The sequence below is a fragment of the Zalophus californianus genome, chromosome 2 (genome assembly GCF_009762305.2).
Source record: "Zalophus californianus isolate mZalCal1 chromosome 2, mZalCal1.pri.v2, whole genome shotgun sequence".
Taxonomy (NCBI): Eukaryota; Metazoa; Chordata; class Mammalia; order Carnivora; family Otariidae; genus Zalophus; species Zalophus californianus.
In genome coordinates, this window is record NC_045596.1 from 93,314,537 (window position 1) to 93,331,602 (window position 17,066).

The 17,066-nt window shown below is 38.3% G+C and overlaps 1 protein-coding gene across 39 annotated transcripts in view; it reads left to right on the forward strand.

The window, feature by feature from the left end:
• ANK2 (ankyrin 2) overlaps positions 1–17,066 on the forward strand; it is a 317,165-nt gene that overhangs the window by 214,048 nt on the left and 86,051 nt on the right. For 34 of the 39 annotated variants that reach the window (XM_027597295.2, XM_027597312.2, XM_027597302.2 and 31 more), the window contains 5 exons: positions 1,948–2,046; positions 2,561–2,659; positions 7,868–8,065; positions 11,120–11,218; positions 11,922–12,020. In XM_027597295.2, coding sequence (XP_027453096.2) covers positions 1,948–2,046; positions 2,561–2,659; positions 7,868–8,065; positions 11,120–11,218; positions 11,922–12,020 — 594 coding nt within the window. The remainder of the gene's footprint in view (positions 1–1,947; positions 2,047–2,560; positions 2,660–7,867; positions 8,066–11,119; positions 11,219–11,921; positions 12,021–17,066) is intronic. The other 5 variants (XM_027597328.2, XM_027597330.2, XM_027597325.2 and 2 more) reach the window with 1 other exon arrangement.

The following is a 17,066-nucleotide window of genomic DNA, read 5'->3' on the forward strand; positions in this document are numbered from 1 at the left end:
TTGTGGCTATAAAACATGTTTTAATGTAAGAAACTGATAATTATTCAAATGCTGAAATCTGAAGAGTTGAAAGGATTTTAGAAGTCATTTTTTTTTTTAAGTCAGAAACTAAGCAACAAATGTAATAGTGATAACAACAACAACCCAAGAAAGACTGGGTGATCATCTCATCAGATGAAGGTGACAAATAAATTCAGATATGTAAAGTACAGAAATAGAGAATACAACATAGTGCCTTGCCAAGATTTTTAGGATTTAAAAGATATATCTAAAGCCATAGTCAAGTACTGAGGTTAAATGGAAGGAACTATTAAACTGAGCAGTTCAATAGTGGAACTCACTGGGGTTCTGATGAATAGTTGACTCATCATCATTAAAGCTATTTGAGTGTTTCTAAATATCAGAGGGTAAATGAAATCCTGAGGAAATTAACACAGGGGAAGAAGGAAGATGTATGACTCAAGAGATGCTTTCCAACCCCTATTTTGTGATTCTACAGTAAAGATTCTGTGTAGTTTTGTCTAATAATATGTTCCAAATTTATAAAGGGGCTGGATCACTATTCCAGCAGGACTTTAAGGACAAGGCATTTCTTTTTCTTCCTTACCATGTGTTTTTTTTCTCAAAGAATTCTACTTCATCCTGAGTGTCACCCCAATCATTGTGGACATTGAGCAGAGGGAGAACATTAACCATAAATGTTGGCTGAAACAGACTAATGCAAGAGGAGGAAATACTTCCTATATTTGTCCCACATTTGGAGAAAGTGAAAGGATCACTCTCCTCCAAGGACTGATTAGTACCAAATGTTCAAAAAGAAGCGAAAAGAAAAACGTCTTAATTAAACATAATTCGTGTGGTGACACTGTGAAAGGGCAATATTGTTTCTTGGGAGAAATTCTGTATTGTGATGAGGGCTTCAGTGGTCCCAAGGATAAGCCATACCTTAGACCACCTACGCCAGGCACATTTGCTTGGTGTGTTTTACAGGCCCCGGTCAGCATTAGAACTCTCCCACTCTCACTTTGGTGCCAGAAGAGCATGTGGTTAGACTGTCTAGCCAAGAGGATGGATTTGAGATCATGGTGTAGGAACCGTGCCATCCTTGAGATCTGAGTCCAGGGACTTGGCTGTTTTTGTAACACAGCTAATGACGGAGAATGACATTAGTTAGGCACACAAGACATTGAATCTGCACATATAAACATGGGTAACAGAGCATTCTTTTAAAAAAGCTTTACACTGGTGTGTTTAAAAGTCTGACGTTAATCAGCTCAACGTTATGCCAGAAGTAGAGTGTATTTTACAAAAGGAATTGGTCTTTTATACAGTGTGGGTCTTCTGGGAAAGGGGCTAGATAACAGGATGGGAGGTGCTTTTTAGTAGTGAGCTTTTTTTTTTCCCTCTATCGACCATTTATCTTGCTATTTCTGCAGAAAATGCAAATCAACTGAATCACAGTAATTTTTTTTTACCATGGCTGCTGAAATATCCTAAAATTTAAATGAAGAAATTTGGAATTCAGGTATTATAAAAAGGATAGAAAAAGAAGGATTGGAGAGAAGGCAGCTATTGTCTCAATCCTATTAGTTTTAGAGGCAGGAAAAAGACAAGCTTTCCCCACCCCCACCCCCAATCACTAAAGAGAACCATTTTAGGGACACCAGTGGCCTTTATAAATCTCAAACCTATGAAGTCCAATTTCAGTTTGCAAGCCCTTAAAATAAAATCTGTTTTGTTCAATCTATCAAGCCAAACTCTTGCATGTTAAATTTCCTTCTTTATTCTGGTCCTTGTTTATGGCTAACAGATTTAATGCTTCTAATATTTTTCCCAAATAGAGACTCAACATAGTTTGCTCAGTATGTTAACAAACAAACAAAAAGATTTTGTTAGGACTCACAAAAATAAAGATTACATTTTACTTTTGTTTCTTCGCATTTTCAGAAGGGTTTTACTCCCCTGCATGTAGCAGCCAAGTATGGAAGCCTGGATGTGGCAAAACTCCTCTTACAACGCCGCGCTGCCGCAGATTCTGCCGGGAAGGTAAAGAGTTTTACTAATGCATGACAGTTACGTAACTCAGTCAGGTTGGAAGCTTTGGAGATCTGTACTTCAAGATATTTTTCTCACTCTTCTGAAAGGTATATGAAGGCGACTGATGAAACTATGCCAGATAGACACGAGGGGGATATCTGCCCGTGACCTGTCCACATCCACACTAATGTAGAAGGCATTTAGAGCTGTGCCTTCAATGTATGTCCTTGTCACTAAATTTAGAAGAATCCTTGCAATGTTAATGTAGTAATTCTTGCATAGCATTTCAGACTTTATTTATGGTGGCTATCCAGATAACCTGTGCCAACGTACACTCCACCAGACATATTCAGTTTTAGCTAAGTTTCTAATGTGAAAATCATTAGGTATTTATTTGATTTTTTTATTGACCATATTAATTAATTAACATGGACTTAATCGATACCAGTTTCCATGCTTTTGGGTAGCTTCAGGGAAGCTCACGCTAATTTATTAATGCTGAATTTAAACACACCCTTTACAGAACGGCCTTACCCCCCTCCACGTTGCTGCTCATTATGACAACCAGAAGGTAGCACTGCTGTTACTGGAGAAGGGCGCTTCCCCTCATGCCACGGCCAAGGTGAGGACCGCAGAAAAGGATTTGCAGAGATAGGGTGCAACTGTAATCGGACTGCACATGGGAATTGTTTTTTCATTTTTTTAAATTTTAATTCCAGTATAGTTAACCTACAATTTTTTATTAGTTTCAGGTGTACAAAAGAATGATTCAACACTTCCATACATCACCTGGTGCTCATCATGACAAGTGCCCTTCTTATCCCCACCACCTGTTTCAACCATCCTACCTCCCCACCCACCCACGCACCCACCCCCCTCCATTACCAGCAGTCTGTTCTCTAGAGTTAGGAGTTTATTTCTTGGTGTGTCTCTCTCTCTTTTTATCCTTTGCTTGTTTGTTTTGTTTCTTAAATTCCACATATGAGTGAAATCTTATGGTATTTGTCTTTTTCTGACTGACTGATTTCACTTAGCATTATACTCTCTAGCTCCTTCTATGTTGTTTTAGGGAATTGTTCTTTAAACACATGGTATGGTATAACTGCAAATAGTCCTAGTGATAGTAGCTTTTGGTACTATTTTTTATTATTATTATTTCTACCAGTTATTTCCACAAAGCCTTTTAAGATTTTTTAAAAGTCAGCATAGATTAAGGCGATATGCCTACAAAACAGTAGAGGTGACTTTTACTGCTAACACGCAGTGTTTTAGACTCTAAAGTTTTGAATTTTGAGAAATGAAACATAATAAAGGCAGTAGGTTTTTCCTTTTCCCCTATAACCAGAATGTTATGACATAACATAACCTTTTTTTTTTTTTTGCCTATTCCTTTAGACCTCAATTTTTTCATTATGGCATATGAAAGGCTCTTCGTTTCTTTTTTCTTTAAGTATTTCATCCATGTTAACTCTAATATACATCCTTTTAAGTTCCGAGACTAGGAATTCCTTTTTGATGTATATGTATCACCAATTTCTGAGACAGTGCCAACAAAGACTTGTACCAACGGACAGGGCATTTCTATTTGGGTTGCCCCTTTATTGTGCAGAAAATCATGAATTTCACATAATACATGAAATAATCATTGCATCTTTCATTAATTCAAACATATATTTTATCAGGATTTATTTAAAAAGTATTTATTGTGTTAGGAAAATATTCATGCTATGTTAGATGACATAATAAAACAGCACAACTCCCATTTACCAAATACTGTACCTACCATTTTGCATGCACTATCTCATTTAATGTCATGATAATGCTATGAGATTGGTGTCATAATAATTTTATTTTACAGATAAAAAAATGAGATTTGAATAAGTTAATTTGTTTATCCAAAGTCACTTGACTGATAAGTGATAGAGCTAAGATTTGACCTCAAGCAATTTGACTTTAGAACCAGCACTCTTTTTTTTAAGTTTGTTTTGTTTTGTTGCGTTTTAGTAATCTTTACACCCAGTGTGGGGCTCGAACTCACAACCCTGAGATCAAAAGTTACCTGTTCTTTTGCCTGAGCCAGCAAGGTGCTCCTAGAACCAGCAGTCTTTTTTTTTTTTTTTTTAAAGATTTTATTTATTTATTCATGAAAGACAGGGAGCGAGAGAGAGAGAGAGAGAGAGAGAGAGAGAGAGGGGCAGAGGGAGAAGCAGGCTCCCAAGGAGCAGGGAGCCCGATGCGGGACTCGATCCCAGGACCCTGGGATCATGACCTGAGCCGAAGGCAGACGCTTAACCATCTGAGCCACCCAGGCGCCCCTAGAACCAGCAGTCTTAACCATTAGGTCCACTATGTCCCAAAGTAGCGGAGAGAGAATTATTCCACTTCTATTATATAAATATGTATATGTGTACTCATGTGTCTATTTATTTATTTTTATTATGTTATGTTAACCACCATGCATTACATCATTAGTTTTTGATGTAGTGTTCCATGATTCATTATTTGCATATAACACCCAGGGCTCCATGCAGAACGTGCCCTTTAATACCCATCACCAGGCTATTTAAAGTACACGTATACACATATAATAAAATGGGATATTCTATATAAAAAGTATACTCTGCATAATACCATATATTTTGTATATATTATATATGATACAATATAAATATACATAACTTTATAACATACCTACATATATATCTACATATATACATTTATACATGTACATATACATGCATATTTTATTGGTACAAATATACACTAATAATAAAATATTTTAACTATCAAAAGAGGAGGGCAGGGGCGCCTGGGTGGCTTAGTCATTAAGCATCTGCCTTCGGCTCAGGTCATGATCCCAGGGTCCTGGGATCAAGCCCCGCGTTGGGCTCCCTGCTCAGCAGGAAGCCTGCTTCTCCCTCTCCCACTCCCCCTGCTTGTGTTCCCTCTCTCGCTGTGTCTCTCTCTGTCAAATAAATAAAATCTTTAAAAAAAAAAAGAGGAGGGCAAATATTTATAATTATGCATATCATTCTTATTCCTTTATATCCTTCTCTCAGTAGTCTCATCAGTTCTGCATTTATTTGATGTCTTTCTTCCTACTAGATGATAAACTACTTGAGGACAGTAATCATATCATATTCATCTACATATCCCTAAATTATCTCATACAGTATTATGTGGATTCTCAATACATTTAAATGAAAGAATGAAGACTAAGCAACTATTTCAATGGAAGAAAAATACCTACTCCTTTAACATACCAGTATTTTTTTCATTAACTCTCCAAGCTGGCCATTCTCAATATAGATATGAAAGATTTCATCAATACCCAACAACACTTTATTTGAACTCTTACTATGTATAAAGAAAGGAGTGTAGTAAAACTTTTGTTCTCCTACCACAAGGAACTTTCAATCTACTTGGGAGAGAGGACCTAAATTATAAAATAATCTGTATGGTTTTCCCAAAAAGACAAATATAGCCCTGATCTCTAGCCTCTACAGTGTATGGTCCTTACTCTTAGGTACACACATAGAGTCCATAAGACCAGGTAGAGCAATGTCTACTCCAACATCCGTAGTAGGGTGATGTTCAGGAGGCTCTTCTAGTATCTTCCACTCATCTGCCCCAGCCTGTTGATGAGCATGAGTCTTCAGTTCTGGGGCCACTCCAAGGAGCTTCTAGTTGGTTGTACCCCCACCCCCATCTCCACTTTTTTTTTTTTTAAAGATTTTATTTATTTATTTGAGATAGAGAGAGAGAACACAAGCAGGGGGCAGGGGCAGAGGGAGAGGGAGAAGCTGACTTCCCACTGAGCAGGGAGCCCGATGTGGGGGCTAGATCCCAGGACCCCAGGATCATGACCAGAGCCGAAGGCAGATGCTTAACCAACTGAGCCACGCAGGCATACCCCCATCTCCACTTTTGACTCTCTATTCACTGAAACCACCTGCCCTAGCCACAGACATAATCCCTTGAACTCTAGAGCCTGTTTGCTTCTTTCTACCAGAGCCCAGAAGCTTTTCTTAGTTTTCACTGGATTTTTTTTCTGTGTGTGGTTATTTGGTTCCAAAAAGTTTCACTCTATATGGAGTAGGAGGGCTATTTAGATCTTGTAGATCAAGTATCTGCTGGACAGTCAGATCTCTTATATTGGCAAAATTGACATTCTTTTTAACGATCTCGTATGTTGTTTTGATAAAACCTCCTGTCCTCCTCCATGTAAGTCTCTGACTTCCTAACCTTGGTAGATTTACTCTGATAATTCACCTAACTTTGGTAGAGCCCACATGCAGGAATGGGGGATATTTGGATTGAAGAAAACACTATAGCAAAAAAAAAAAAAGATGCTAAACTTACAGGGTCCACAAAAATTTATGTATTCTTTAATTTAATAGAGCCCATGGTCCAAGTGCAGTGTTCTAGAACACCTGGAGCATCTGGGACCAATGATCAGACCATGAACAGGCTTCTAAGGAGAGCTGCCAAATTTCCTCAGCAGCTTAAAGAGAAATATCATTTATCTGAACTGAAAGATGCTTATTTTTGCTTGGAGAAATGGGGGCAGAGTAGATAGATCAGATCAGATCATTGAGGATCAAGATTTGATGATGGCATATAAAGACATTTAAGTTCTCAAAACTCCTTTTAATTTTTGGTGCCCTTTGCAGTTAGACTTCAGGAAATAACATAACCTAAAATTATCTTATGATAGATTCACAAGAAGCAATTGATCGTTATGCTGTCTTTACCTTCATTATATCACAGTTCATGGCAAGGCCACTCTTAAATTTCTATTATATGTTTTTCACGGAAAATTCTACCAGACTTGAAAAAGGAAAGGAAACAGGAAACAGTATAGGTTCCAGACTAACATTTGTTCTAGAGGTCTGTTTGCTTGTTTGTTTTTTCTTTTAACTAAGTATAGGGATTAACGTTTGGCTCTTGTAACCCAAGTATGAATTCCTCTGGTCCTCTCCACAAACTGCCACATAAAACTAGTAGCCTCATATTTCTACTTTTGAGCCCACAGATTGTAGAGACAAGTGGAAGATCTAGGATTTTAATAGGCCACAGGATTGATATAAGCCAATTTTGTTGCTTAATATATTTTCCACTAGAATGTAACCCCTTAAAGACAGGGATTGTGTCTTGTTCACTTCTGTATCCCTATACCTAGCACACTGCCTGGCACATGCTCGCAACTTACTAAATAGCTATCGAATGAATAAAAAGTACAATCCACCCAGATACATAATAGCAGGAGTGTTATAACAAGATCAAAGAAAGAATTCCATTGTATTCCATACTACTAAAACTGTGTCTGAAGTATAGCATTCAGTTCCAGGTTGCACAATTCGAGAGCACTATTGACAAACTAGACTCAGTCTAGAACAGGTCATCCTTAATGGAGAGGTCTAGCAATGGGGCTTTTATCAGGAATAGTTAAAGGACCGGGGAAGTTTAACCTGGAAAAGAAGCCTAAAGGGAGATATGAAAACCATCTCCAGGTATTTCAAGGACAGTCATGTGGGAGAGGAACCTGGCTTATTTTATGTTGGTCTGCAGGAAAGAACCAATGTTGTAAGAAGAAGTTGTTAAGCTTTGGGGCTTTTGTGTCTATACCTGTCTGACAATAGAATGGATGCCTTGTGATATTGGTTGTAAAGATTTGGGTGTTAGATGGGAACGTGGAATGGGTAAGAATTTGGACTTACTGTAAACTCACTTTATAACTTTTCTGTTGATGAGAGATTCTTATTTCCTTTGGAGATATATATTAAGGCAAGTGCTAAGCTTACAAGATATGTTTTATTTTTTTTTCCAGAATGGCTATACTCCTTTACATATTGCTGCCAAGAAGAATCAAATGCAGATAGCTTCCACGCTCCTGAACTATGGAGCAGAGACTAACATTGTAACAAAACAAGGAGTAACCCCACTCCACCTGGCCTCACAGGAGGGGCACACGGATATGGTCACCTTGCTTCTGGATAAGGGAGCCAATATCCACATGTCAACCAAGGTATTGTTTTTGCCTCTTGTTTTAGCCAAGAGTCTCTCAGATGAATGTAAACAGAAACCAATCAAAGATAACTTGGAACAGAAGGAGGGGATGTATTAAAAGGAAACAGAGATTACTTCTAGAATTCAAGGACAATAACAGTCAGAGCCTTATGAGATAAAAACCACAAGGAAGCAAGAGGCCGACTCTCTGCCTGTATGGCTACATTTTTGAATCTTGACTTTTCCCTGCAAGTCAGTTTCATTTACCTCTCTCTACAGATCTACTTTCTCTGTTTCATTGTGTATGTGACCAAAGTGGTGACCCTATAGCTCCCAAGAGTTAACATCACGGCAGTTAAAGCAGTCCGTCCAGATTGCCACAGTACCTGCTGGTCTTAATTCTAAATTTCAGACAGAGAGAGGGAGAGTGAGAGAGATACACAGAGAGAGAGGTGACAGTTCATCTGGGCTCTGGCCCAAACAACTGATTCTAAGCTGTTGGTCCATGGCCACTACCCAAGCCATTCTCCAGCCCAGCTGATCATGAGAGGCACCTGGGGGCTGGGGGAGGGACGCATGCAGGGAACTCAGTAAAATAGAGATTTCTGAGCCAACTTTAGCTTAGTTTGGGTGGTTCTGGTAGTGGCGGCCAGAGAATCAATGTTTTTAATAAAGAACCTCAGTCATTTCAGCCTTTGTGGGCAAGCATATTAACTATAATAGAGTAAGAGTTAGGAATATAGGGGGAAAAGACATTATTCAAATATGGAAATACTTGGATTTTTACAATTACATGTCTGTCTATACATCTCCCTCTTTCTCTACATATATATCTGCAACTCTACCTACCTACCTACCTATTTAATGTTTATCTATTTTACACTTTATGTACTCCACTGGAGTCAGCTTCTGAGAAACTAAAAATTGAAGCCTATATTTACAAGTTAGCTCATCACTTACAACTCTTAATGCTTTTTGTAACACAAGGTATGGGTTTAGTGAAAATTAAGTTTCTTAGGGTTTTTCACAAATACACAAGTACTGTGTTTTCTACATCTCACTGTTGAGCTAATTAGTGCTTTTGGAAACTCATATGTAAATTGGTCTTAATAATGTTTATCAGGGGCGCCTGGGTGGCTCAGTCGATAAGCGTCTGCCTTCGGCTCAGGTCATGATCCCTGGGTCCTGGGATCGAGCCCCGCATCAGGCTCCCTGCTCTGCGGGAAGCCTGCTTCTCCCTCTCCCACTCCCCCTGCTTGTGTTCCCTCTCTCACTGTGTCTCTCTCTGTCAAATAAATAAAATCTTAAAAAAAATAATGTTTATCAATAGGTTATGTAGCATTATTTCCTTTAGAAATAGTTTTGAAAAAGGTTGTCTTGAATGCCTCTAGAGTCCTATTCTGTGTCTTTATCACTCAGAAGTATTCCAGTAAATCCCTTGCCCTTATACGCTCCTTTGTTCTCTATCAGAAGTCCTCATGGATCTTTTTTTCTTAAGTACAGTGAGAGCTAATGATAGAGTTATTCCTCCAAAAGATATTTGCATTTTAACAGAAATGAACATGCTAAAGCTTTATGGTGAAATTCAATGCCTCAGCTGTCATTAAAGTCTGGGGCATGGATTTTCTTGTGGCCATTGACATCATGCCATCCAGGTGATCATTTCCCCTACTGGGGATATTCTCACTGAGACCAGTTGTAGAATACTTCATTTAGCATCAGTATATGAAGGGGGCAGATAGTGTTTATTGTCTGTCAAAAACAAATCTTCATTTGAAAATAAACACAAGAAATCCATAAACAAATCAAGGAAAATTTTGAGTAGAATGAAATTCTAGACGTTTCATGAAACTGATCATGTGATGCTTCTGATAGTGCTGTTTTTAATTTATTTTGAAAAGTGCTATTTTTAATTTATATTCATATCTGGAATCAGATATGGCTAGAGATCCCTGGCTAGAGATCATGAATTTTGAAGAACCTGGCTGACTGTGGAAAGGCAGATCTGCAAAGCCACAGTCAGGGGAGCTGGTAGAATCTCTCTGGACATGAATTGGGAGAGTGGGGGAAGGGGGAGTTGCCAACTCAGAGCTTAAGTTCCCTAACTCAGTGTATTAGCTGCAGGACGCACAGGGAGGGATGAATATACTGGGTATTTGAGCAGTAGCAGGGGGAGAGAAACAGAGGGTATGAATATACTGTTAGCTAGAATATAGGGAAGAAGTGTTTGTTCACTGATATATTCAGATACCTAGAATACCTCCTGGCATATGAAAGATTCTCAGAAAACACCTGTTAAATACACAAATGATTTAGGTTTTAAAGATACTCTTTTAATTTCAGTTTTGTGTGCTGGAAGCTACTTGCACACGTAGTGAGGCTGCTAGATTGTGGCATTGACTGAGGAAAGCACCCGTTCCCTCTCCTTTCTCCATGCTTCCATCTTGTATTAGTTCTTAACTGTATTTGAGTTGTATATACAATTAATCAGAATATTTACTTGATGTATAAATGCCAAACATTTTATATAAAACTAGCCAGTTTATGGTGCTATATATAAATGATGGGGTTACTTTTATTTAGCAGTTAGAGGAACCCCCCAAATAGTATACTATCCTTGAGTGCTGGAGAAAACTGTCCTGAACTCGTTTCCTGTAACTCTGTACGTTTTTTACCTTGATATGACATTTTATTGATGAAAATATAGATTATTGCTATGGTTAAAAAGTAGAAGTAGTAGTTGGTTAATTATTTAAGGGAATAAATAGATTCAGCAGGAGGCACAGATGGATTTGAAATGAATGTTGTTTGGAAGCTTATTAGCTGAGTTATTTTAAAGTTCTCATATCATAATAGAAGTACCCAAATAAAGAAAACGAAATTTGTTGATTAACTTAGAGAATATGTCTTAGAAAGGCATATTAACTTGGAGGGTCTGTTTTAGAGATCAAAAGTTGGCAGGTGCTAGGGAGAGGCTATGAATTTTCCAGGATTTTTTCAAGACATGCTATTATAGATGATGAAACATATTTTCTTCTTCAAATGTACCCATTTGCTTCCATTCTCTCTATAGAGTGGACTCACGTCTTTACACCTTGCAGCCCAGGAAGATAAAGTGAATGTTGCTGACATTCTTACTAAGCACGGGGCTGACCAGGATGCTCACACGAAGGTAAAGTGAATCACTTTCAATATTGTGACAGGTTCTGACTTGGATGACTCCCAGTAGCCCCCATTCAGGTCACCCCCAGTCCAAGCACCCTTCCTCAAAAGTCCATTCTGAATTAATTGTGATTCTCTTTTACTCACAGATCTATAATCGTTCTCCATTTTTGCCACAATCAAGTCCAGTGGAGATCATGATATCAGGACCCTTTATAAAAGGATTCTGATTTTGCTGGCTAAGTCAGCCTCTCTCCCTTATTGCTTTGCCAGTCCCGATGACTTGCTCTTTTCTTCCTGTATTTGCTTGCCTCCAACCCTTGGTCCTGAAAATGGCTTTTCCTTCTCTATGCCGTTAAAATTTTCGAGCCCACCAAAGCTACATTTTCATGCATCTCCTTCAGATCCTCCCGTCAGACTCAGTTTTTCTTCTCTATTTCCAGATTCAGTTATTTGTTCTTTGTCAGATGAAGTCATACACATGTCTGATTTCCTTTGCTGGTGTTAAGTTCGTTGTGCTCAGGGATCTGCTTCTGTCCATATTTGTATCCACAGGAAGTGTAGATAATCTGCTCAGTAGTATTTATACAGTGGAATAGAATCTTTACCCTTCCTACCATTACTGAGATTCTACCTAATCCCTCTCCCTTTGAGTATTAACTGCTAGAGTAAGTATGCATTTATTTATTTATATATTTATGTATTTGTTATAGCTTGGTTACACCCCTTTAATTGTGGCCTGTCACTATGGAAATGTGAAAATGGTCAACTTTCTTCTGAAGCAGGGTGCAAACGTCAACGCAAAAACCAAGGTAAATAAAATCCTTGTACTCATTTTCATTTTCTATAAGCAAAGAGGTTCAGCCATATGAACACTTCACTAGCTCACCATAGCTACAAATGTATCTTTTTTCCTTCTTAGTTCTTCTAAAGTGACTTTGAATAAGCAGTATAGTTTTGTGCAGGTGTTTGAGACTTTTCATTCTCAGAGCCTCTGTCAGCCATGTAGCTTAGCTTCAGAACTACTTTTATTATAGAGCTTAAGTAGCTCTTATTCAGTTAACAATTTACTACAGAAAAAAAGAAGCCTGCTAGATAGAACACTTTTATATTCTAGCCAGTTCTTTATGTTGTTTCAAGGCCTTGGTTCCCCTTCCTGAAATCCCCTCCTTCTGTATGAGGAACTATAGACAGGCAGCTGAGACTCTGTGCCTTTCATTCTTAAATAAAATAAATAAATATTTATTTATTTGAGAGGGAGCATGTGGGAGTGAGCATGTGAGTGTGGGGAGGGGCAAAAGGGGAGAGAGAATCTCAAGCAGACACCCTGATGAGTGCGGAGCCCAATGTGGGGTGTGATCCCAGGGCCCTGAGATCATGACTGGAGCCGAAATCAAGAGTCTGGCGCCCAACTGACTGAGCCACCCAGGCGCCTCTCATTTTTTAAATTTTAAAACTAATATTCATTAAGTGCATGCTAGGAGTCACATATACATCATATAGGACTATATATATTAAATCATTTAATCCTTAAATAACCTCATAGTCAGGTGCTATTACCATCTCTGTTTTACATAGTGAACTTAAATAACTTATCTAAGGTCACAAAGTATTAGTTGGAAGAATTGGAATTCCAGTCCAGACAGTCTGGCTCAGGTCCAAAGGTCTTAACTGTTACTGTGTACACTGCTCTAACTTCCACATCACTACAGGTCATTAACGTCAACTCACTATACCCAAAATCTTATCTGTCAGGAGTTCTCTGATCTAGTCATCCTTTTCCAGGATTTTGAGCCTCTGTAATGTGACCTGATGTAATGTAGGTTGCCAGATGACCACTTCATAACTTCCCTACAACTGAACTAGCCTATTTGTGCTTCACTTTCTCCCAACTCAATATTTTCCTGTTTTATCCTCCTACGAGGCTCTTTTACTTATTTAAATCTCATCTATCCTGAGACTACAACCTTTATAATGCTTTCTCACACTACTCGAACATTTTGATTACTGAGTCCTGTGAATAACAACAGTGCTTCCTTTTTAAATGCACATGTAAAACGTTTCTATTCTTAGTACTTAGTTTTAAAATCTTTGTGTTTTTACTGGTGATGCATTATAAAAGATGCGGTATGTTCTAATCACCTCCTCTTGACCCCTGAGGGAAGGATCCCTCCGTCTAAATATAGAGGAGATAGCTGAGAACAGAACACCCAATATCACATAACATTTAAATCCATTTTCTTTCACTTAAAAAATGTTTTTTAACCTGTGATAACCTTTCACTTATTTCTCCCAACTCTCCACCCTCTGCCCCTAGCAACCATCAATCTGTTCTCTGTATCTGTGAGTTCAGATTTTGCTTTGTTTTGCTAAGATTCCACACACAAGTGAGATCATACAGTAGTTGTCTTTCTCTAACTTATCTCACTTAGCATGACGCCCTCCAGGTCCATGCATGTTGTCCCAAATGGGACATAAAGAAATCCCAAAGGCTTCATTCCTTTTTATGGCTGAATAATATTAGATTGTGTGTGTGTGTGTGTGTGTGTGTGTGTGTGTGTGTGTGTGTGTGTCCGCAATTTTCTTTCTTTATTCATTCATCCACTGATGGGTACTTAGGTTGCTGCATACCTTGGCTATTATAAATAATGCTGCAAGGAACGTGGGAGTGCATATATCTTTTTGAGTTAGTGTTTTTGTTTTCTTGATAAATACCCAGAAGTGGGATTGCTGGGCCATATTTTTATTTTTAATTTTTTGAGGAATCTCCATACTGTCTTCCATAATGGCTGCACCAGTTTACATCCCCACCATTCCCACCAACTCTGTTACATTTGGAATATCACATGATAATGCTTAGTGAAGCAATGATGTGTAAGGTCTGGGTTGGAAGTTGTCAAGGATAACGCAGAGCTGACTTGATCCCAAATGTTTTTACCCAGCGGCTGGGTAAAACTGAAGGGTCCTATTCAGCAAAGCAAGGCTGGAACATAACACCACGCTTCAGGGCACTCAGATTGTTTCAAGGGGAAGAGAAATGAATAATACAACTGCTGCTACTATGTATAATATAACTTGCAGCTCCAACCTCCTTGGTCCAAAGAAATACGGAATTACATGTTTATTTTTTTAAGTTTATGTATCAGAAATTCTTAATGCAACTGTGTGAGTGGGCTCCACTAAATTAGTGAGTTTTCAAAGTCATCATTCAAAGTGCTAATAATTAGAAACATAAGAAGATATGGAAGTCAGTCTTTTTATATTCTCTTAGAAGCAGAAACAAAATCGTGTCTGTACATCGCCATACTTACAGATGAATTCAAAATAGTTATTTTTAGGGGCACCTGGGTGGCTCAGTCGTTAAGCGTCTGCCTTCGGCTCGGGTCATCATCCCAGGATCCTGGGATCAAGCCCCGCATCGGGCTCCCTGCTCAGCGGGAAGCCTGCTTCTCCCTCTCCCACTCCCCCTGCTTGTGTTCGCTCTCTCGCTGTGTCTCTCTGTCAAATAAATAAAATCTTTAAAAAAATATAGTTATTTTTAAAATTATAAACAATACTATTGACATTCAAGATTCCAAACTTCATCTGACTCTAGCATGAATAGCTGCTGCCTAGGTTCTGAGCAATTCTTGAGTGCTCATGAAATTGTACTTTGAGCTTATTTAAAAGCTCTAATAGGAATTCTCAGGCATCAGCACCCAACACCATTTTTTGCCGAGTCAGATAACACATAATCATACAGGAAAGATTCCTGTTGGAATCTAGGTCTTCTCCTGAAAGGAATAAATGCAGCTATGCAATGAGACTTTGGAGGAACTTGAAAACAGTTACCGTATTTTTTTGTTAAGTGTGTGATTGTTGAAATAATATTTACGAGCCATACATATTGTCTAGATAACATCATTTACCTACCTGGGGTTGGGTATGCATTCACATAAACATTTGGTTAAGAGAAAAATCTCATTTTAATTTTTCAGGGTTTTTTTAAGTGAACTCTGTAGATTTTACTTGCTTTTAGAAGTAAATACACCTTTTAATGTCTTCAGGGGCGTGGATAGATACATAAATCAAAAGATGTTCTTTTAATAAACACTTCAGAATTTTTTTCACACAGAATGGCAATTTTGGAAAAGGATTTGTGTTTTCTGCCTCACATCTCATGTAACTATGGTTACTAAAAATTGGTTTTGTTGCTATGAAAATGTAAACATGTATTGCCTTTAGTCCTCAAACATTCATGATCTGGTATAAAAATCTGGAAAAGTGAACTTTTTTATGAGACTATTAGTTGTTTAAAATTAAAATAAAATCCTATGAACATCAGCTTGAGGAGAACTAGAGTTGGTTAATTACATGATTAATTTGCAAAAAGCGTTTAGAACGTCAGCATGTAAAAGAAAATTTTTTTTATAAAATATGCAGCAAAGATCATAGAGCTCTTCAATGAGAAAGAAAAAAAGTGAAATAATGTTTGTCAGCATTTTCATAGAACTTTAGATAAATTAAAGTCTCATGGGCAACATATATAATCCTTCACCAGACTTGAAATCTTGGCTATTCCCATTTTGTAAATGAGGAAATGGAGGGTTAGAGGGATTTAGGAATACGCTAGAAGTTGGTAGAACTGGGTCTAGAGCTCCTAGCAGAATGGGCCTAAGACCCTGGATAAGCTGCAACCGAATGTTCCCATAAAAGTTTTTAAGTTGCTCCAGACTTCCCTAGCAAATATGCTCATGCACCAGAGGCTTCAGGTAAAGGTTAAATTAAATCAGGCCCGGGAGACACCTTCCTGGACACTGGGTGCATTGAGGACTCAGTAAATTGTGAGCTCTTGGGGGCAAGAATGCTACTCTGGCGTTATTAATTTACGTAAGCACGGTGTCTCTTATTTAGCACATAGCATGTGGTTAGTAAATGCTTGCTAAATGAATTAAGTTGGTTGATACTGAAGAGGTGAACAAGTTTGGTTGGTAGAATACTTGTAAACACGATGAAGAAGAATTTTCAGGGAAAAAAATACCACTTACTTTATGCTTCTCAAATGTCCATGGATTACCTCATTTGAGAGCAGAGTCCCTACAATAGCAGTAAGTTTCTCAGAGTCCCTGTCATGGGCTTCTTTTCCAGGTTTCCTGGGGGTAATGCCATGGGAGGGATATATAGAAACGTGGCAGAGCTGATGATGTTCCAGACTGAAGGACACGCAGACTGATAGACTCACAAATACAGGGACATCCCCGTGGATGGAAAGGCCACAGCAAAAGCATAGAAGGAATCATGTGGCACCTTGTGTATACAGAAAGACACTTTATGTAGACAGGAGTGGCAAAAATGCACGTTGGTCATGCATGAGGCAGCAGTGACAGGAGATAAAAGGGACATATACTCCTACAAGTTTATGATTATGAATAGGCTGCTCAGAACTTAGAACCCAGACAACGGATAAAATTTTATCAGTGTGAGGCAGGTAGATAATAAAAAAAAGTCGTCAGATACCCGTTGGCTATCATGATCCACACAGGTTCTGAACCTAGAACGATTGCAAAGAAATCACTTAACTGTTATTTTCCATTTCATCATCTCTGAAATGGGAAGAAAACATTTATTCAATCATTTATTCAGTCAGTCACTCATAATTTATGAGACACCTCCTTTGTACCAAGCACCCTCAGTTTTAGGATGACAATAAAGATTAAAAGACAACTACAAGGTCTGGCATCTGGCACAAAATAAATGTTCAATGAATGATATTAATGTTTTGTTTGCCTCCAAGGATTCCAGTGCCATGTGTTTAATTAATGTGAATATGCAACCAACCTGTGCCACCCGCCACCTACCAGAGTTCTGAGCAAGATTGG